Source organism: Mercenaria mercenaria, chromosome 1, assembly GCF_021730395.1.
Source record: "Mercenaria mercenaria strain notata chromosome 1, MADL_Memer_1, whole genome shotgun sequence".
In the NCBI taxonomy this organism is placed as follows: domain Eukaryota; kingdom Metazoa; phylum Mollusca; class Bivalvia; order Venerida; family Veneridae; genus Mercenaria; species Mercenaria mercenaria.
In genome coordinates, this window is record NC_069361.1 from 97467773 (window position 1) to 97491795 (window position 24023).

Genomic DNA, 24023 nt, shown 5'->3' on the forward strand with positions numbered 1-24023 from the left:
TACACCGAGAGTGGTGACTATATCGAGCTCACCGCAAGCGGGCTCAACCATAACTGTACACAAATATTTCTAAGGGCTAACATCAATCTGCCAAAATGTAATTATACAAGAAACTTACAACTATCTCCCTAACCATCACCTTAAATGCCTAACAGGAAAACATATTTCACAGAAACAATGGTTGGTATAAACGTCTGTCACCATTTTGTTTATTTGAAAATTATACATTTATTCACAGACCATTCTTACACCACCCACTAGAACAACTATGACAGCATGTTTACCAAGTTATCATAAGATATAAGAAAATGTGAGAGGTGGGACGGATGATAGAAAGTAAATTAACAACAATATAGGATATTATAATGAGAGGAATTTAAAAATATATATATATTTGGGGGTGTAGAATAAGTGTGGGTATGCGGGATTCTGGTTCTAAGATACATTATGACATATAAGTGAAACTGGGAAGCATGCAATAAAACTTTTAAACAACACTTAAAACATCTTATCCCCCCACCTCCCCCTCCCCCTGACCTTCAACTTTGAGCTTTGAGGTCCGTGACCCTAAACCAAAAGCTGTCTGCCCATTACTATATGGTAAATCCTAATGTGCGGTTTGGTAATTTTAGAGGAAGTACTTAAGACATAGCTAAACTGAGAAGCTTGCCATAAAACTTTAACCATTACAAAATTTGATAACTAAAGTTATCAGATAGAGTTCAAGGAGAACACGTCATAAACATTAATCCTCACTAACCCTGTCACCTTGATCTTTAATCTACCCATTACAAAGACCAATTCTTATTGAAGTTTGATGATGATGTGGGCAGTATTTTAGAGGCTTGCCAAAACCTTGAATGTAATTGCCAGAGGTGCCAGGAAGAGTATGGTAGTCATTTTTATTCTTCAAATTGTAAAGCTAAAAACTACCAACTTACCTTTTTATCCAGACATACTATGAGAGTAAACGGATCATGAACCATTAAAGAAGATGACCTTCGTATTCTAAATTTTCTAGGAACTATTGAACCTCCTCTCTGGAATACTGGAATCTGTAACACAGAAATGTAGGAAAAATCTCAATCAAAAAAAAAATTTAAAACATGAAAGCTTGGACAGGCTGTCTGCAAAACTTTAGCTGTAAACAAATAAAAGCTTACAGGCTACAAGAACCCAAATGTAATTAGGAATAGAAACAAAACTATTTTTGGAAATATGAATTAACATTTATTTTTGTTAATTTGAAAATTTTGAAGTGTTTTTAAAGCAGCATGCCTCCAGATTTGGCTAAAAAATAATCTTTCTTTCAAATTGAAGTTTTGGTCATATTACGAACATCAGAATATGAATTTTTGTTTCTAAAATATTTTTAAAATTCCAAATCAAGAAAAAAAGATGACCGCGTTGGGAATCGAACCCCGGACTGCCGCGGCAATGAAGATATTTTCCCGTCAGTGTAACCAAAAGCGCTATAGCTGAAGTAGTGAATAATGACTTCAAAATATAGATATTTATAATCGAGACAGTTTACCTGGAGTAAAGCAAGACAAACGCTTTTCAATTTTCATCGTAAAAAGTAGTAAAAACAGCAAATTCTCATGTGTTTCCGTAACATAAAGTTTGTCAGTAGTTAAGTTTTAAAGCCTTCTTAACAAATATAGTATTTATTTCAAGATATCTAAACAATATATATATATTTGTTGTTGAACGATCTGGAGGCCTGCCGCTTTAAGGCCAAAATGGTGAGGACCAAAAAGCAGACATTCATTTGTAAACTGGATGCTGAAGTTATTTTTGAAAACCTTAAACCATTTAAATATCATTTCCAATTCTTAAATTTTGATATACAGTTGAAACTGTTTTAAGAGGCAGCTAAAAAGGTCACATATGACAGGGAGTCTCTTAAAACAGTTTCACTTAACTGGATGACTTTATATGCTGGTTTTCCCCAATCGAGCAATTCAAGTTCCTTAACACGCTGTTCTAATGTCAAAACAATTCTTTTTATGTTTCTCATTGGCAATTTTTTGTAAACAAGTAAGTTCTCGCCTCAAACAACTTCACGCGAGATAACAAATGGTAACTCTGTCGTGTAAACTCTTGCAAGGGAGCGTCTCAAAGTTGCTGTAAACGGTCTAATAATCGATTCGGGAGCCTGATTTCACAGTCGCTTGTCGCGTAAGGCAGGGGGTTGCTTAATTCAGACTCTTTTAATAGTAAATTGCGTCCGGAGCATAAAATAGGGTCGCGTATGACAGGGAGTCGCTAAATTCAGGGGGTCATAAGGCAGTCTCGACTGTACATTCCATAACAAAGGATCATTAATCTATTAGAACACTACTGTAACCTACCTTTGATAAAGGTGCTTCAACATATGTTGTCTGACCACCATTGTAAGGTTTAAATGTATCCACATCATACCATACCTAAAACAGAAACTTAAATTACTTTCTGTTAAAACAAGCAAGCTAATTGCCACAGAAATAATGTCCAATTACTTTCTTTTTCAATGGTACTGGTGTGGATAAAATGTTTTAAAGGACAATTACATTTTTGTATTATGTATTTTTTTCTTCATTTCTTGCTTATAGATTAATAATATAACAGTTTATTGGTTCCTGCTTTCAGATAAGCTTTTGGTGACAAATAAAATCGTTTAAGCATTTGAAAGAGGTATTGGATATTTAATATTTTGAACCTGCAACATCTTTGACAGGGGCTAACAGTAAATTGTGGGAAGAGCTAGGGGTTGTTGTGGGAGGAACTAGAGGTTGTTGTGGGAGGAGCTAAAGGTTGTCATGAGAGGAGCTAGAGGCTGTCATGGGAGGAGCTAGAGGTTGTTGTGGGAGGAGCTAGAGGTTGTAAATCAGATGCATGACAGCTAAAACAATCACTGTAAACAAAGACAACTATTACCTGACAATCTTTTAAAATGATAAAGAACATGCAATTTAATGAAAACAATACAATCTAATTTTTGTCAATATTTTCTTTGATATCAAATGATTCCCTTTTCTTCACGGTCACTTAGCGATTTTTTGTAGACTAAGTGGGTTATTATCTACTTAAGTATTTTTGTTTGTCCCTTCATGGCAACACAAGCACATGCCAGTTCTGTTGACAATTCTGTTACCATAGGAAATGACCTCTATGCTTATTTAGTGAAATTCAAATTTTTGATGGGATTAAAATAAATTGTAAGTGTACTTCTATATACAAATTTTACATTTAAAAAAGGAAACATTTTTTGTGAAACTGTCTTAATGTGCCCCTCAGAGACATTTTTGAGAGTATACATACCTGACTGTGTCCTGGGAAATACATTTGTATACCAGTCTTGACTAGTTTATACAAACCTGACTATGTCCTTGGAAAATACCCATGAGTATCAACAGGAGTACAAGTCTGACTGGGATATACATACCAGAGAAAATACACTTGTGTCTGATCTAGCTATACATACCTCACCACTGCCTGGGAAATACACCTGTGTACCTGTCTGACTGGGCTCTGTGATTGGCTTCACCAACAATGATGTACCTGGATAATACAGTTATATTACCCTTTAATAAAAAGTGGCTTGTATCCCCTGCTGAGTGGATACAGCAGTCCACTGCTAACAGAGGGGAAGCTCATATAGGTAACCAGTGGCAACTATATATCAGCTTTAACACATACATGTAGTTTTGTTTTGTTTTTTGTTGGGTTTAAAATTACTCTGACACAATTCTAGGTTATATGAAGAAGCCTCTACGGGTATTATTTCAGCAAAGGCAGGCACCTCAATAGAACCACAATCCTTCGGTAAGCCAGCTAAAAAAACACGTATCTTCTATGATCTGTAACATAGTCCAAACATTTCACCTATCTTAGAACGGCTGTATATAAATAACAAATCTTATAAACAGGTGACCTATGCAACATTTTGTTTTCAAGTCATATATAGGTATTATTTTGGTAAAAGTAGCAAGAGGAATTTTTTCATTATTTGTTCTTAGAAATCTTGACCTAAATAGAATTCACAGTGTGTACATTTCAACTTCCATTTCATCCTAAAAAGTCACAACCACTACATGGTGATGTAAAATGTGTTCCTTAAAGACTCAGATGGGGTAATAAATAGTAGTAATTTTCTCCTGTGCTCAATCATAGGTCATATGGCAACTTTCCGGCTTTGATAGTGGAGGAAGACCCCGGGTGTCCGTCCATGCATTATTTCATCAAGAGCGGGCACCTGGACTGAACCACTGACCTTCAGTAAGCCAGATGGATGGCTTCCTCACATGAGTGAGGCTCGAACCCACACCGGTGTAGAGCAAGTGATTCGGGGTCAGCAACCTTAAACACCTGGCCATGGAGCCCCTCTGTAAGCTAGATGGATAGCTTACTCACATGAAGAATTCTACACCTCAAGTGAGGTTTCCAAACCCACATCAGTGAGAGGCAAGTGATGTAGGAGGAAAGAAGTGTTTTGAGCATTATAACATTTATAATACTTTTGTATTATTATGTAAATATGTTCCTCTGAAGACAAACAGCCGTTATGATTTTGTGTTATCAAAATGACATGCACATAGATCTTATTGTAGCAGTTTTAAAGGCGTACGCTATAATCTTTGTATATCAGTTGGGCGAAATTTTCCTCCAAAAATGCCGTTTTCAAGGGCAGATAACTCTTTTTCAATACTGGTGACTTTTATTGCATATCTTTGTTGCTTAGATGATTGTCCTTCTTTATCCAAAGTTTGAAGAAATTCTATTATTTGGAAAAATTTCACCCATCTCATATACAGAGACTCTAGTTTAGCTTTTAAAGACCCACCACAACCTAGCGACCTACTTTTTTTGCCTACAAAACATTTATGTTTGTTTGTTTTGGGTTTAACGCCATTTTTCAACAGTATTTCAGTCATGTAAAGGCGGGCAATTAACCTAATCAGTGTTCCTGGATTCTGTGCCAGTACAAACCTGTTCTCCACAAGTAACTGCCAACTTCCCCACATGAATCAGAAGTGGAGGACTAATGATTTCAGACACAATGTTGTTTATCAAACAGTCACTGAGAACATACGCCCCACCCGAGGATCGAACTCCTGACCCCTTGATCCGTAGACCAATGCTCTACCTACTGAGCTAAGCGGGCGGGCTCATGAAAATCATTCTTACAATACAGGTAATATACAGCTATGCCACAATTTAGGCCCATTCTGAATAAATGTGTTTTCACAACTTTATCTGCAAACTTATTCAGTCAATCTCTTTTCAGCATAGTTTTAAGAACATAGATGAATAACTGTCTTACACTGTAGAAACAAAATATGATTGAAATTTAACTAGATACACTGATTTATGTACATATTGCTACATTAATTCAATAAAATGTTAAGACATTACACACATTGCCTTGGCCTAATACTGTCACTGTCAATTTGAAACTAAATTCTTGTATATCTCATATTTTTCATGCAAATCATGTATAATTACCATCATGGAAATACAAAAGAATACAGTTATTTTGTGGTGCCTCTTTAACTGTTTCCTTGTTATAGCACGAGGGCCACAATCGCCAGATCTCTCAGCTGAGTTACACAGCTCAAAAAGAGAAAACTACTCAAACTGATACAAATAAAACTAGAGCTGTCAATACAAATGATCAATATCAAATTATTCTAATGTAGTTTGTGCAGATTACATATTTGAAGTTTGTCTGGCTGACAAGTAAGACAAAGTTCATTCAGTCAAATGAATTGCGTAATTCACTTATTTCATTTCAACTTAACTTAATTTGTTTCATTATAGACCAGACAAATTAAACATTATTCCACACAGTCGTGAATAAAATTTATTTATAAGAGAATTGTAAAGACTTTATTCTGACCTTGACAATGAATGCTACAAAACAACTGGTGGTCTGTAACCTGCATAGATGCTTAAGATCAAATTTGGAGATCATGCATCTAGCAGTTTTTGCAAAGTTATTTAAAGGACTTTACTTCTTTTGGCACTGGAAGCCTGTAAGTGCAGCCAATGAACAAATCTGGGAAAATTATAAATGAGAGGATGTTGTTTAAAGGATTTCCACTTTTAGCCTTGAAAGACACTAAATAAGTCCAACAAAACCACTTGAACAAATGTAAGAGTTCTATGGATGCTTTCTGGTCAAAACCTATCAATATGAACATGAGAGAAAGGAAAATGTGGAAATGGATGCCAGCTTTGGGTCATCCATATATACTAACAACTCACCCTGAAACCATGGATTAGGTAACTTCCAAGAAAAGGATTGCTGGGGATACTGTATATATATATATATATAACTTAAAATTTAATCACGCTATTTGAACGGTTAAGTTTTCATTTACAATTACTGACATCTAGAAGTGCTTTCTTATTTTAAATTATTTCTTTTACCCAGATATCTCTGATAACAGGAAAGCCAGCAGAAAACTAAACATACCTAGTAAATATTCATCATCCATGCTAAATGTATCTCTATCAGTCGGATATTCTACCCACAGCGGTCTCATCGGAGGGACACCTTTTGTTTCTCCTTCATAGAAGAGTGTGTACCAGAATGGTAGGTAAGAGTAACGGGTCCTGATGGCGTGACGAATAACCTTCATATTTCCCTCAGGCTGAAGATACGGTTCCCGTCTCTTTGTATCAATATGGGCATGTGCTCTGAAATATGGCTGGAATGCTCCTGCCTAAAATAATATATCAGTAAAAACAATTAGAATACTTTTATAATGGATTAGTTTTGAAGGATTTCTGTTGGCATCAATCCCAAAAATAAATTTGTAATCCACTAATTCATATTCCCATGAAATGAACCTATTCCACAGTAGGTAAGATCATTTTCATAAGCTGGTGTTATTACTAGACTTGAGTGCAAAGTTGGTATCTCATATCAAAGAGAAGTATTAAAATGGAAGGCACATCTCCTAGTTTTAAAAAGAATTTAATATTATATACAGAAAGTAACAGACACTGAACAGTCTCATAAAAACATTTCTCCATTTACCTGGTACCATCTTGTGAGTAATTCTGTGTCAGGATTCTTGAAGAAACCACCAACGTCTGCTCCAGAAAATGTGATTCCAGCCAAGTTCAACGAGAGTAACATTGGGTTGGATACCTTTAAATGGCTCCACTCTGCCATATTGTCTCCTGTCCATACAGCACCTATAACAACATAATCCTTCATTAATATGCATACTGTTGTATAATAGTAACAATGTTCAGACTCTGAATAGGTAAAAGCAATAAAAACATCTTTCTGGTACTACAAGAAAAGTCAACAACTATGACCATTTATGACCTTACCACTAGTTAAACAACTTACAAATAAGTTTACATTGTTTATTGTGGTCAATATAAAATCCTTTTTCGGTATTACTACTCATAGGTTTAAAAACTGTTTAAAATTGATTCCAGGATACATAAACTAGAGATGCTGCCAAACCACACAGTACAAACATTCAGACATATGTTTTAAAGATTACAAATTGTAAGGTTCACAAAAAACCCTTAAAGATGAAAACATAAAATGTTTGACTTACCATATCTCTGTGAGCCAGCAAAGAAAGCTCTGGTCAGGACAAATGGTCTTTCTTTGTTATCACTTCTCACTAACTGACCTTCCGCTGTGGCTTGTTGCTTAAAGGGAAAATATATCATTAAAGTATAATGTCAAATCACTGTAGTACAAGGGAGACAACTACATCACATAAACAAAACTCAATGTTTAATATTATGTCTTGTCTAAACATAAAAACGTTCATATATAAGCAGGTAAATAAAGGTTAAAAGTGAAAATTCTTTCTTTTCATATTATTTCCATTCCCACTGCTTAAACTGTACAACCTGATTACTAGATGTGGTTTACAAACCAGGCAAAGATACTATAACAAGTTAAAAACCATATATACCTCTTTTAATATGATATGCAATGGCAGCAGACAAACCATATCAGTACTTATTGGCATAGTGAAAGTCATCCTTACCACATAAAATCCATACATGTTATGTAAATCTCTATTCTCATAGCCATCCATGTGTAAAACATCTTTATGGAATGTAATCTCTGGTCCGTTAAACACAGACGGTTCGTTCATATCGTTCCAGGTAAACAGGTCTGGTGTGCTACCATGGTAATCCTCATAGTGGAACTTGCTCGCCCACCACTGTCTCACTTCAGGGTTAGCAAAGTCTGGCCAACTTGAAGATCCTGATATACAGTAGAGAGTTAAACACAAATAAAACTATTTATAGTACAAGACATCTGCTTCATCCCCAGATGTCTGAGGGGTTTTCTTAAGTCAGACCCCTTAATTCAGGTCATATGGCAACTTTCTACAGTCAAACTTTGTTCGCTCGAAATCGGATAATTCATGCACCGTCCTTCATTCAAGCTCATTATCAGGTCCAGCAAAGCCCCTGTATAATATATATTGTTCGATGGCTCGAACTACTAATTACTAAAATTTTTCCAGTCCCATCGAGTTTGAGCCAACGAAGTTCGACTGTAAATATACAGTGGGTGGAGGAAGATCTCAAAATATCTCCTCTAAATATTATCTTAGGCAGGAGCAAGCTTCAGGGTAGAACCTCTCTTTCAACTGCCTGGATAGTCTCCTCATATGAAAGAACTCTACATCAAGTGGGATTTTGTATCAAAAGTGGTGTGGGGCATTTGTTTTTACCATAACCACTCAGTCACAGAGGCCACTTATAACTAGAAGTGTAATAAAAATGCCTGTAACTGATATTAAAGAACTCTCAAAATAAATACAGAATGTTAGAAATTTGCAATCCAACTGTAAATTTCATCTACATATTCCCTGGAAATGGGGAAAAGAGTGATTGTCACCAATTTTCTTTTTTTCTTAAACATTGTCATGCACTGAAACCAACACAAACTGTAGACAAATGTTCCCAGCTATTGGGGTATTTCACACAATTTTGATACTACAACCTATGTTACCATGTAAGAATAATTTTAATTTCACAAAGCAATACTAAACTTATTGTTAATATAAACACATTTCAGACAATAAAACTGATTCTATATCTAAAAACTGAACTAAGTAATTACCTGGCCAGCACCAACCATCGTAGTCATTGCCGTCTTTATTCTTTACCATGTAACCCTTGTCCCTTGCCTCTCTATATTCCTGGTAATTATCATCCCGTTTAAGATGTGGGTCAACAATTGTTACCATCTTACGCCCCTTTGATGCTACATTGTTTATCATTTCTTCTGGTTGGGAAAATTTATCATTATCCCACGTGAAATACCTGTTAAAAACAAACAATTTTTTATGAACGTTACCTGGCTCAAGTACCTCTATTTTCAGACAGATTTTAAAAGCCACTTAAGACTATTATTCAAGATGAACATTTTCTGACAACTAACATCATATACAGTCAGCTGATATCATGTATTGTTGTCATTAGATAAGCCAGTCAGAATATAACAAAATAAGACACTACGTTCTTCAGCAATTCTAGGTCAAGTCAGTGCAATGGTAGGCTATGTTCCAGATAGGCTATGTTCTGAACCTTACATTTGGCATTTTCCCCTTTTGTTTTCTTTTAGTTTATACTAATTTGTTTTAGCTGGATTGTGATGAAAGCTTCAAGCTTATTGGAACCACTCTCAAGTCCACTTCCTGGAAAAACCAGTACTGCTGTCATATGAGGTCATGGTCGTGACCCCAGTGGGGCTCAAACCCACAACCCCTAGAATGAGCGGCAGACACCTTATCCGCTAGACCACCGCTCCCCTTTGTTTTCTTTTAGATGATATAATAACTTTTTTTAAAATAGATAGCTCTTAAAATATATACGGCCAGGAGGTTCTTACTAACCATCCTAAATAAGAATAGGAAACTTACTTTTTACCATCTGTGTGTTCAATATCTAACCAGATGACATCATATGGAATATCATATTGGTCCAACATAGCATCAACACTGTAAACAAAATTAAGAGTATATAAATATAACACTTTGTAGCTTTGCTGTTAAAACTTTGTTTAATCTGTTGTTTTCATTTTACTGAAAAGTAATTAAAGATATCTTTCAGGTTTAACTTTTTCCTTTAAGTTAAATGTATTTTTTCAATAATGGTACACACTTACGCAGCCAGAGAAACCACATATAACAGGCCAGAATATCTATGTAAGTATCAACTATTCCATTTATAGTAACTCCACAAAATATCTCGATACAAAGATCATATGACTTAATACCACTGTACAGTGTAACATTTAATCATTACTGGACTAAGTAATATTTGCTGCAATACTATCCTAAGTGCCAGACTCATATGAGAATAAAGTCGACCTCAGCCAAACAACCAATATAAAATAATATAAATAATAATAAAATATTATGAACAATGGATAATTTTATCTCTTTGAGCCTTACTTTTTAACATCATCTTGATCATTATAATTCCATCTACACTGGTGGTAGGCAACTGCAAACATCTGAAAAAGACCACTTTCTGTAAACATAAGACTCTACACTCTCAGTAATAACTTGTACGATATTGAGCCGCACCATGAGAAAACCAACATAGTGCATTTGCGACCAGCATGGATCCAGACCAGCCTGCACATCCGCAGATTCTCTAATTGCAATAGGCTTTGAAAGTGAACAGCATGGATCCTGACCAGGCTGGTCAGGATCCATACTGGTCGCAAACGCACTATGTTGGTTTTCTCATGGTGCGGTTCATTTCTTTATCATATTTTTTTCAAAGTAATTTACCTATAAGGAAATGTTACGTCTTACCAATGATTTACCTTATTTACAAATGTTTCTGTCACAAAACTGAATTTAACAGACTATCTATTACCACAGAAAAAGTGCCAGAAATTCATTTAACTAAACAAAAGAGTTCAGTATGGTCACAAAGGCAAAGGCTTTAATCAAATATATGACTTTTAAATTTTTACAGGTGGTAGATTAGTAGTTCCTGTCAGCTGTGCATACTGGTAGAACACATCATGTGCGGAAGGTCCAAGCATGATAAACACATCTATTACACCACTCTCCGAGATCCAGTGTGTGTCTGTCTGTGGTATCTCTTTACTGCCTCCCTTAACTATATCAGCTATCTTTGAGAAGAAATTCTGAAGAAAAAAGAATTAAATAAAATGTGTTACTATATCTATTATATAGTAAGTACATTTTTTGCAGTAATATGTATAGCTGCCACACATCAATAAGCATGGCTACCTGGTGCAACTGATAGTGTTGTCTGTCAGACTGCATGCTGTACCTGTACAAAGTATCCTGTTGGAACATTACAGATAATGGATACATGGTTATGGCCAATTCATTATAAGAATGCTGATATAAAATAATGTCTCATTTTCTAATGAAGGAAAACAGTTCAAAATATGAGCCGCACCATGAGAAAACCAACATAGTGCATTTGCGACCAGCATGGATCCAGACCAGCCTGCACATCTGCGCTGTCTGGTCAGGATCCATGCTGTTCGCTAACAATTTCTCTAACTACAATAGGCTTTGAAAGCGAACAGCATGGATCCTGACCAGACTGTGCGGATGCGCAGGCTGGTCTGGATCCATGCTGGTCGCAAATGCGCTATGTTAGTTTTCTCATGGTGCGGCTCATATTTTCTATGACAAAATTTAGGGCTACTATTATGCTTTAAACAAAAAGTTTGTAATAGGTAGGTTTTCTTTAAATTCTTGGACCTACTTCACTGTATATATTAAATGACAGTGCTTGTCTTGTTTCTCTTCATCTTAACCATATAAGGTGATTCTGCATCACATTAAATGAGGCCATCAGGATATAGCAAATGTACGTTTTTATTCAATTCTTGACAAATGTATCTCAGGATAACATAAATTTAGACCATGGTTATAAAAACTAAGTTAATTTAAGAGATCGCCTTCAACATTCTGACTATGATTAGTTGTAATTTCGAAATCCAATAATGTAAACAAATAATCTCATCCAAAGTGGGTACAAGATAACCTAGTGCAAAATCATGGAAATCTTTACAAAGATTTAAGATAGCTTAGCAAATATCCTAATAAAAAAATCTGTTATTTTAAGACTTGAAGATAATGTTAAGCTTTGTGCCATTTGCTCTTTACTTTTGTGTTTTTTTTTGCATATTTACACATGCTTTAATTAGAATTACAAAAGGAACATAAAACACTAAAAGGCTTGTTTTTTTCTATTGCAGGATTTGTCGCACTCAGTTGGGTTAAAGTACAAATGCAAAGGGATTGGAAACAAAATAGGAGCAAAATTAATCAAATAGTGTTTCTGTTTGTTTTGCTGGGTTTTACGTCATAATGACATCTATGGTCAAATTGTGATTTTCTAAACTTTAATGTGGAAACAACAGTTGCCCTTTGACAACTAATATGGCTGCAAAAGATGAAATGTTTAACAAAAGCACATTCTAAAATGTCAGTTGTTTCTGAGTGTGCAATGTGGTGGTTGGATGTTAGCTGAATAAGAGACAATACTAATAAACACAATGATGACCAGTAGTACTTGTATGTTCAGATTTATATTTTTAGGGCTGACACAACACATACCACAAAATATTCCCCCATAACAGATAAAGTTTCTAATAGTGTCAATGGATTCTATAAATATCATCCATAAACAATTTGGTATACCAACTGACAGTAAATCCTCTCTTCCTTGAAGAAGAAAGTATGGGGGGGGGGGGGGGGGGGGGGGGGCGGGAGGGGGAATAACAAATCATAAGAACTATTTAAGCAAGGTTTTTCATAAAAGTTGATAGAGTAAATTTTAACTGATCTGACAAAAGTTCTGTTTTAATTACAGAAAGTTATGATTCATCATTAACACATGAGAGTTAGTATGAGTTTTAACCCTTACCATGCTAAATTTCTATTATGGGCTGGTCAATCTTCCAATTTGGGCAGGACCATTTATCATTTAAAGGGGTGTTTACTAAACATTTACTGACTGAATAGCGAACAGTGCAGACCATGATCAGACTGCACGGATGTGCAGGCTGATCTTGGTCTGCACTGGTCGCAAAGGCAGAATCACTTGCCGCCAGCAGGCTAAGGGTTAATGCCATTTATCAGCACTCTGCCTATGTTAAGTCAAATGCTGCATTAAAAAAGCACTGCATCAATCAAGTAGTCAAGTCAGTTTTCTTTTACTATTCCAGCAAATATTAACCACATTTTGATATTTCCAAAATGAAATTTAAACACTAAAAGCAAAAAATAGATAAATTAATATCAGCATTTTTTATAAAATGGTAAAACAAGAGGTGTCCATAAAACACACTTGACTATTAGACAAATTCTAAATTGAACAAGATTCATAACTTGACAAGACTTACAGAATTGACTGCTTTTTATTACATTTCATTATAAATTAGTATTTTATCATTACAATGAAAACAACTTTCATAGAAACCTTTCTCCAGGTCATAGAAGGGTGTGAAGTTTCAATCCAACATACTGTGAAATCATTAAATTTCGTGGGCATGAAATTTTGGGTTTTGGTCAAAACGGCAATTTTGTGGGGATATGAATTCGTGGATTTAAACTTTTTGAACATAAAATGAAAGGGAATTTTACTTGTTCGTTGGGATTAAATTTCGTGGATTGACTCAACAACGAAATCCACAAAAATTAGTCCCCAACGAATATTAATGATTTCACAGTATATTGTTGCTAATAATATACATTTTGAACAATTAGTTGCATAATTATAAAACTTTTTCCACATTTTCTAGGTAAACAAAGGGCCATAATTTGAACTGATTTCAACCAAAAGTTATCGAACTTGGTTATGTAAATATAACTGATGAAAAGAATGCCTTGTGTGAAGTTTCAATCAATTACATGTAGTTGTTACCCTGGTACAGCTTTATGTTTAGGTGCACAAAATTTTTACAGAATTTTCTAAGTCATAAAAGCATTTTTAAGTCAGAAAAGGGCTGTTAAATTCAACCAAAAAGTTATCGTACACAGCTAATTCAGCAGATTTGATGATGAGGAAGTCTTGTGTAAAGTTTCTATCCAATACATGCAATGGTTTCCGAGATATGACCTTGCATGCATAACTTTAACCAAAGGGAGAAGCTGACACTTGTGTGCATGAAACGGCTCTCATACTATTAACTGCGAAGCTAGAAATGTAGGAAACTGAATTCACAAAAACAAAGCACCTTCTTTAAGAAACCCTGTATGTAAATCCTTTACATTACTTAAAGTCCACAAAAAATCGGAAGCATATGAATAAATGGAAACTACTAAGAATACTCTCAAAGCCAAACAAAATTTAAATGCATTTATCTGATAATTTTTTTATTCATTTTGATTTGGGTTTAATGTCGTTTTTCAACAGTATTTCAGTTTTTCAACAGTATTTCAGTTATGTAACGGCATACAGTTAACCTAACCAGTGTTCCTGGATTCTGTACCAGAACAAACCTGTTCTCCGCAAGTAACTGCCAACTTCCCCACATAAATCAGAGGTGGAGGACGAATGATTTCAGACACAATGTCTTTATCAAAACGTCATGGAGAACGTACGCCCCGCCTGGGGATCAAACTCACAACCCCGCGATATATAGATCTGCACTCTCCCTATTGAGCTAAGCGGGCAGATTTTATCCGATAATATCGCAAAATTACCTTTACTGATTTGATGCATGTGAAACAAAATAAGTTCTTCAAAAACAAGTGCACTACCATTGCCTTATCAGCAGGAAAGATGAGTTTTTTTAAGAAAAAAAAAACACACACACAAATGCAGCAGAAATTAGTTATAAGAATTTCTGATTATAATGTTCTTCCTTGTTCAACTGTACTTTTGTACATGTTCCAGTGTTGTTTCATATCAGTGAAACTGTATCTGATAAACTCACTATTCTAAAAGGAAATAATTAAGTTTCCCCATTGAGCTGTATGACAGCTGTTGCAGTTAGATCACTGGAGATAGTAAAACATTCTGCCTATTTTATTTATATGCCTCTGATTATTTTATATGTCAAATAACAAAAAAAAAAACACCTGATTATCACTGTCCGTCTGAAACAAATATCAATACATTGTGTAAATACAGGGACATTCATATTATCTGAAACAGATATCAATACACAGTGTAAATATACTGACATTCATATTATTGGAAATAATTATCAATAAACTATGTTAAGTACAGGGACATTCATATTATCTGAAACAGATATCCATACACTGTGTAAATATAGGGACATTCATATTATTAGAAATAATTATCAACAAGAGATCACAGAGTGATCTTGGCGCCCACCAATGTGCCATTTTTGAGTATTCCAAATTTCAAGACTTACTGACTACCTCAAGGTCAAATTTCATTTCTGTACACAACACTGTGCATGTGGTCCAAATTCGAAAGCTGTAGCTTGAGAAATAAGAAAGTAGGTCACTAGGTCAATGTCAAGGTCAAAGTTTGTTTCGGTACACAATCCTATGCATGTGGTCTAAATTTGAAGCCCGTAGCTACAGAAATGTGAAAGTAGGTCACTAGGTCAATCTTAAGGTCAAAGTTCATTTCAGTACACAAAACTATGCAAGTGGTCCAAATTTGAAGGCTGTAGCTTGAGAAATGTAAAAGTAGGTCACTAGGTCAAATTCAAGGTCAAATTCTATTTCGGAATACAAAACTATGCATGTGGTCCAAATTTGAAGCCTGTACCTTAAAAATGTGAAAGTAGGTCACTAGGTCAATGTAAAGGTCAAAGTTCATTTCGGTATACAAACCTATGCATGTGGTCCAAATTTGAAGGCTATAGCTTGAGAAATGTAAAAGTAGGTCACTAGGTCAAAATCAAGGTCAAATTTTATTTTGGAATACAAAACTATGCATGTGGTCCAAATTTGAAGCCTGTACCTTAAAAATGTGAAAGTAGGTCACTAGGTCAATGTAAAGGTCAAAGTTCATTTCGGTACACAAAACTATGCAAGTGGTCCAAATTTGAAGGCTGTAGCTTGAGAAATGTAAAAGTAGGTCACTAGGTCAAAATCATGGTCAAATTTTATTTTGGAATACAAAACTATGCATGTGGTCCAAATTTGAAGCCTGTACCTTAAAAATGTGAAAGTAGGTCACTAGGTCAATGTGAAGGTCAAGGTTTTTTTCGGTACACAAAACTATGCATGTGGTCCAAATTTGAAGGCTGTAGCTTGAGAAATGTGAAAGTAGGTCACTAGGTCAAAATCAATGTCAAATTTCATTTTGAAACACGGAACTATGCATATGGTCCAAATTTGAAGCCTGTACCTTCAAAAATGTGAAAGTAGGTCACTAGGTCAAAATCAAGGTCAAAGTTTTTTCCAGTGCACAAAACTATGCATGTGGTCCAAATTTGAAGGCTGTAGCTTGAGAAATGTGAAAGTAGGTCACTAGGTCAAAATCAAGTTCAACTCATGTCAAGGTTCATCTTGCCACTCAAAAATATACATGTGGTCCAAATTTGAAGGCTGTAGCTACAGAAATGTGAAAGTAGGTCACTAGGTCAAAATCAAGGTCAACTCATGTCAGGGGTCATCTTGCCACTCAAAAATATACATGTGATCCAAATTTGAATGTTGTAGTTATTGACAAGAACATTTTAAAAGCTTTTCCCTATATAAGTCTATATGAACCATGTGACCCCTGGGGCGGGGCCATTTTTGACCCTAGGGCGATAATTTGAACAAACTTGGTAGAGAACCACTAGATGATGCTACATTACAAGTATCATAGCCTTAGGCTTTGTGGTTTGGACAAGAAGATTTTCAAAGTTTTTCCTTATATAAGTCTATGTAAATCATATGACCCCCAGGGCGGGGCCATATTTGACCCTAGGGGTATAATATGAATAATCTTAGTTGAAGACCACTAGATGATGTCACATACAAAATATCAAAGCCCTAGGCCCTGTGGTTTTGGACAAGGGGTTATTAAAAGTTTTTCCCTATATAAGTCATTATAAACTATGTGACCCCCAGGGCGGGGCCATATTAGACCCCAGAGAAATAATTTGTATCATCTTGGTAGAGGACCACTAGATGATGCTTCAAACCAAATCAAAGCCCTAGGCTCTGTGGTTTTGGATAAGAAGGTTTTCCAAGTTTTTCCCTATATAAATCTATGTAAAATATAGAAATAAACAAAGGGCCATAACTCACTCATAAATTGTTGAACCAGTCTGATTTTCAGGGGGACACAACTAGGGTACCAATACATCATTCTGACAAAGTTTGGTCAAAATCCCCCCAGTAGTTTCTGAGGAGATGCGATAACGAGAAATTGTTAACGGACGGACGGACGGACGGACGGAATGACGGACGGACGGACCACGGACGCAGACTGATTTTAATAGCCCACCATCTGATGATGGTGGGCTAAAAACTTGAAGAACAGGAAATGCTCCCCTTGATGCATTCAGTAATTGAACAAGGAATCAAAATCAATAATTAGAGCTGCTTTTGAGAAAAGCGAATGTCTCCCACAACTGCCTAATCATCTAACTAGCACGTCAGTCTTTATATACTGTTTAACTACAATTCTAACATGGCTCGATTTGATTTCCAGTTAAACAAAGAAGGAAATCAAGCTCTGTATATTCTGCGATAAACAACGGTTGACGTGCGAACCGGTAAGAGAGCATTATGACGTCAATTATGATGCCAAATTGCCGCATGACGTCCGATACATTACTCCTCGGGTAAATGAAGTCCAGCATAACATTTATTAAGATATGTCAATGAGCATGTCAGAATGAAAATAATCAAGGCCTTCTTGAGATTTATCGTCTAATTTACCACAGTTCATCTTTCAGATGCTTCAGTATTTAACCACGAGGGCTAAGCCCTCGTGGTTGAATTCCTACACATCTGAACTCTGAACCGTGGTAAATTAGAAGATAAACCACTGGAAGGCCTTGATTATTTGTTAAATATACCTTTGAAGAGTAAAAAGGCTGATTTTGGGTAATTCAGGGGCCATAATTCTGAAGTGCCTCGGGCGATTTGACTAGTTATGGAACTTGGCCGAGGTCTTATGGTCAAACACATTTTGTTTAAGTTTGGTGAATATTGGATGAGAAATGTTCGACTTTAACTTAAGAGTGCTGACAAGATTTGTGACAGACAGACAGACAGACACACCAGGGTTTTTTTTTACGACTGGGGGAAGGGGCCCCAGCCATTGGGGGAAGAAAATAGTGTGCGACGAGCAATTTGGGGGGGGGAATTTACAATTATGCATAATAAACACTTTAAACTATGTTTTTATTACATATTCCTGCAACTTTTACCAACTATACACACTGTCACTTAGCAAATAAGCACACAGATGAAGACCAGTCCAGACATATACTTACGTCTTTTGTCGATGAAAAAAGAAGTTTTTTTTTAACAATCCCCGTTTACCTCCGAAAATGACTCTGATATTTTAGTTTTTTTACGCTTGGTATCGGAACCGATGATGTTGTAAAACAGTATCGTAAAGCGTCAATATGAACTAACGGAGTTATCTCCCTTGCTTTGTTTACAATTTCGGAGGGGGGAATTTCGGACGTAGGGGAATTTCGGACTGCAGTAGGGGAAATCCTTGGCTGTGGGGGAAATCCTTGGCTGGGGGACAAGGCCGATATTCGGCTGCTGCTATAGAATAAAAAAAAAACCTGCACACATACACACAGACAGGAGTAAATCAATATGTCTGCCATACCACTGTGTGGTGGGAGACATAATTACAGGTCATTTACCAGTCATAACAGACCTCTGTATCAAATGTGATCTTAGACCAAAGCATTATATAGTTATTTGGCAAAAAAAGTTCTACTGTTCTGGGTCAATGTGACCTTGACTTTGACCTACTGACCTCAAAAGCAATAAGGGTCATCTGCTGGTCATGATCAACCTCCCTATTAAATATCGTGATCTTACGCCCAAGCGTTCTCAAGTTATCATCAAGAAACAGTTTAACTGTTCCGGATCACTGTGAATTCACCTTTAACCTCACAATCAATAGACGTCATCTGCTGGTCATGATCAACCTTCCTGTCAACTTTCATGATCCTAGGTCAAAGCGTTCTTGAGTTATCATCTGGAAACCATTTAACTGTTCCGGGTCACTGTGACCTTTGATCTACTGACCTCAAAATCAATAGGGGTTCATCTGCTGGTCATGACCAACGTCCGTAACAACTTTCATGATCCTAGGCCCAAGCTTTCTTGAGTTATTATCCGGAAACGGATTGGTCTAAGGACAGACTGACAGACCGACCGACCAACATCTGCAGAACAATATACCCCACCTTCTTCAAAGGGGGGCATAATAACTATGTTAAGTATAGGAACATTCATATTATATGAAACAGATATCAATATACTGTGTAAGTAAACTGACTATCATACTATCAGAAACAATCAATAAACTATGTAAGTACAGGGACATTTATATTATCTGAAATAATCATCAATACATTGTGTAAGTATAGGGACTTTCACAATACACTTTGAAAGTATAGGGACATTCACAATACACTAAATGTAAGTATAGGGACATTCACCAGGGTTTCCTCTGGGTCAATTTCACTTTGCGCCAACAAATTCGCCAATCAGGAAAAGTTTGCGCCAGTGGCTCTCAAGCTGGAGCCAATAGTCTGTGATGGGCGACATACCATTTTCTTTTTCAATCTCTTTTTCATTTGATTCTTTACAGTAACCATGCAATTTGCTCTTGACCCAGTCTATCCTAATATCACATTGAATCAAAAATAGTTTTTAATCTTCTCAACCATTTTCAAGAACATTTTCTAAACAAAAGTAATTGCTCAATCTATAAAATTATCCCTTTATATAGTTTGCCATTTTTAATTATCTCCCTTTAAGGGATATTTTCACTAAATAGATGTTTTCAAAACATGAATATTTATCCTAATATCACATTGAATCAAAAATAGTTTTTTTAATCTTCTCAACCATTTTCAAGAACATTTTCTAAACAAAAGTAATTGCTCAATCTATAAAATTATCTCTTTATATAGTTTGCTATTTTCAATTATCTCCCTTTAATGGTCATTTTCACTAAATAGATGTTTTTAAAACATGAATATTTATCTCTTTATTCTTTTAACTTTTTATTTCAAAATTTATTTAGGTCTTTTATCAAAAACAGTGTTGTTTTATATTATTTTATAACTTTTGAAAAGCTTTTTAAAATGCTTAAGTTTCATTATATATATAACTAAATTTCTATTTCCTTGCATGCATACTATTGTATAGCGAAAATACCACCTACAGGTATTATTAGCACTTTGTTTTGAAGCTTTGGGGTTGAGCTTTTTAAGATTATTCAGTGCACTGGCGCCAGATCAGAAAAAATGCCCCTGTACATGTTATACCCTACCCCTAGGTATTCTATAAGAACCATGGTCGTGAACGGGAAAATATACTAACCCATTTCAATCGCGTATTTCATATCTAAAACATGCAGTTCAGTAAATGTGTACTATTGATATTAAACAAGTGGTAATTTATCTTCCGTTGTGTACCGGTCACATTTCTTCAATAGTTTTTATCTTAGAAAAACAACGTGTAGTTTACAGTTTTTTCACAGGTACACAAAAAACTTGCTTGAACTTCCCTGGTGAAGTTCCGTTCTAGATTATAGACACACTCTGATTGGCTGATGTGAAAATGTATGTAATAATAATAATAATAATAATAATAACGACTTTATTTATAGTGGATAACATATTTGGCTAAGCCAATTTACAATATGGTCCACATATACATGGCTATATACAAACATGGATAAAAATATGACAAAATAAAACACACAAAGTTAATGTTATCAGAAAAATAATATGAGAATGAAAGATTATATACAATACAGGACACTAATTTAACAACTGAAGTAACTATTTACAATGAAAATGGAGAGAGATGGTAGAGACAGTATTTCCTGACATTTAATTGCAATTATGACTTATTGTACTGTCAGAGTATTGCCACTGAAGGTACGATCTTTTAAATTTCTCCAGGGTGTCTGAAGTACGTATATATTTAGGTATGTTATTCCAGATAACTGTTCCAGAATAGTGCAAAGATTTGCGAAAAAATTCCTTTTTTGGCATAGGTACTACTAGTTCATCATTTTCTCTAGATCTAAGTTCACGATCAGATGTTTGCTTTTGAGTAAATTTTGAAGTAAGATAATTAGGACATTGGTCATGAATCGATTTATATACTAGGATTGCTTTTTTGTATTTAATTCGGTCAGAAAAAGTCATCCATTTCAATTTTGTAAATAATTCAGCGGATGGGGCATCAAATTTTTTGTCAAGAATAATTCTTGCAGCACGTTTTTGGAATTTCAAAACAGTTTCTAGAAGCTCGTCACTGCAGTTTCCCCATATAGTGCAGCAATAATCAAGATGTGGCAAAATATAGGCATTGAAAAATAGCTTTCGGGAGTGTAAGTTTAGGAAAGATTTTATTCGTAACAGAAGATATAAATATGTATTGCATTTTTTTATGGTTTGTTCAACCTGATACTTCCAGTTTAGATGTTTATCAACATGCACTCCTAAGAGTTTCTCAGTGGATGAGTATGAAAGTGCTTGACCCTGCATTTGAATAGTATTACAGGTTGTGTGATTTGTTATTTTATTGTTGTTATATGAGGCAGTGATGTACATAGCTTTTGTTTTAGATGTATTAGGAAGCATTGAGTTATCAGTGCACCAATTTTCAATAGTGTTTATGTCAGCCTGTAGTGTTTTGTGTACTTCCGTTATTGATTTACCCATGGCAGATATTGTTGTATCATCTGCAAACATGTCAATTGATGATTTACCTGTGTGTAGTGGAAGGTCATTGATATACAGTATGAACAATACTGGCCCCAGAACAGAGCCCTGGGGTACACCAGCAGAAATATCTTGGGCAGAAGATAGCTGACCAGCTACACAAACTTTTTGGGAACGGTTCTCTAAATATGATGTCAGTCAGTCGTCATTTTACTACACGTGTACGCTAAACTGTTTATATGCAGCATAAATGTGCAAAATGAATTAAATAAACAGAATAGATGTATAACTATGTATGATTTCAAATTCAAAACCATATACAGGATGAATTTCATTCACATTTCGAGTCTTATCGTAAAACTGTGAATATATTGCATTCTGTTTTTGTTTGTTTACATTTCGCTTAACATGTGCACACTGTCCTGACCTCTAGACCGGATGTTCATTAGGGAAGTTCACGCAAGTTTTTTCTGTAACGTTGACTAAAGCATAAAATATACGAAGCATCTCTGCAATATGGAATATTGAGACAAGGTGACTGGTGCACGATTTAAGATAAATTATCGCTTGTATAATATCAGTAGTACACATTTACTGACCTGCGTGTTTTAGGTATGAAATACGCGATTGAAATGGGTTAGTATATTTTCCCGTTCATGACCATGGTTCTTATAGAATACCTAGGGATAGGGTGTAACGCGTACGGAGGCATTTTCTTTCTGATCTGGTGCCAGTGATCCAGTGTACCAATGCCTTACGTTGGGCAAGTAAAAGAATCAAAAGAACTGCTTTAGTTCATTTGTATCTCAAAAATTCTTCGATTGAAATTATACGACCGCGACTGAAAATTTACGAATGCGTAGATTTATTTAACAACGCTTGTGCAAAATTTATCTATTTACGATGGGAGAATATGTGTATCTTTTCATCGCGCTTTGACGTGTCATTATTTCCGGCATTTTCTCGGCCTCAGTTTCTTCAGCGAATCGGATTGTCATTAAAATAACCTGTAAATTTATCTCACGTTTTTTGCATCATAAAAAGGTGGTGCATTAGACGAAGCAAGCAGCTAATATTTCGTTTCATTTGCTTTCGTGTAAGTAGGCGGGGCTAAATTTGGCGAATCAGATTGACTGATAATCGTTCTTGCGTGGAGGAATGCTCTAGTGACTCCGTGAAGTTTTAAATTATGCCCTGAGGTGTAAATCAATATTGACACGTTGTGTATTGTCTTCGTGTAGTGTTAAATATCGGATAATCCGTTATTGCGTCATTGAGAAAGATCAGAAGATCAGATCGACGATTATCTTGTAGGCGCCAATGAAATTCGCCAATTGAAGATTTTTAGCGCCAGAATTTACATTTTGTCGCATTTGGCGCCATTGGCGACCGACAGCGTGAACCCTGATTCACAATACACTTTGTAAGTATAGGGACATTCACAATACACTTTGTAAGTATAGAGACATTCAAATTATCTGAAACAAATAAGCTGCAACTAGTATGTCAGAGGTTTCCTCTACTGAAACTGAGAACCTTAAATAAGAGCAGCATTATTTTTAATACATAAATTTAGGCTGACTGAGTGGTTTATACAGAACAGACAAACAGTGTAAAATATCAATCTGCATATTGTAATTTTAAAGAGGTAAAGATTACACAACTTATCAATAATACTACAGAGGTAAAGATTACATGCCTTCACAACAATACTGCAGGGGTAAAGATTACACACCTGTACAACAATACTACAGAGGTAAAGATTACATGCTTCACAACAATACCTACAGAGGTGAAGATTACATGCCGTCACATCAATACCACAGAGGTGAAGATTACATGCCTTTACAACAATGTCACAGAGATGAAGGATACCACAGAGGTGAATGTTATACACCTTCACAACAATACCATAGAGGTGAAAATTACATGCCTTCACAACAATATCACACCGAGGAAGGTTACATGCCTTCACAACAATACCATAGAGATGAAGATTACATGCCTTCACAACAATATCACACAGGGGAAGGTTACATGCCTTCACAACAATACCATAGAGGTGAAGATTACATGCCTTCACAACAATATCACACAGGGGAAGGTTACATGCCTTCACAACAGTACCATAGAGGTGAAAATTACACACCTTCACAACAATATCACACAGGGGAAGGTT

General features: G+C 35.6%; 1 protein-coding gene across 1 annotated transcript in view; it reads right to left on the reverse strand.

Moving 5' to 3' along the window:
• LOC123529485 (neutral alpha-glucosidase AB-like) overlaps window positions 1–24023 on the reverse strand; it is a 47511-nt gene that overhangs the window by 18799 nt on the left and 4689 nt on the right. Inside the window, exons 6-16 of the mRNA XM_053517992.1 lie at window positions 10970–11146; window positions 10437–10498; window positions 9903–9980; window positions 9101–9303; window positions 8010–8233; window positions 7566–7662; window positions 7028–7188; window positions 6461–6710; window positions 3467–3543; window positions 2355–2429; window positions 942–1055 (exon numbers count right to left, since the gene is read on the reverse strand). Coding sequence (XP_053373967.1) covers window positions 942–1055; window positions 2355–2429; window positions 3467–3543; window positions 6461–6710; window positions 7028–7188; window positions 7566–7662; window positions 8010–8233; window positions 9101–9303; window positions 9903–9980; window positions 10437–10498; window positions 10970–11146 — 1518 coding nt within the window. The remainder of the gene's footprint in view (window positions 1–941; window positions 1056–2354; window positions 2430–3466; window positions 3544–6460; window positions 6711–7027; window positions 7189–7565; window positions 7663–8009; window positions 8234–9100; window positions 9304–9902; window positions 9981–10436; window positions 10499–10969; window positions 11147–24023) is intronic.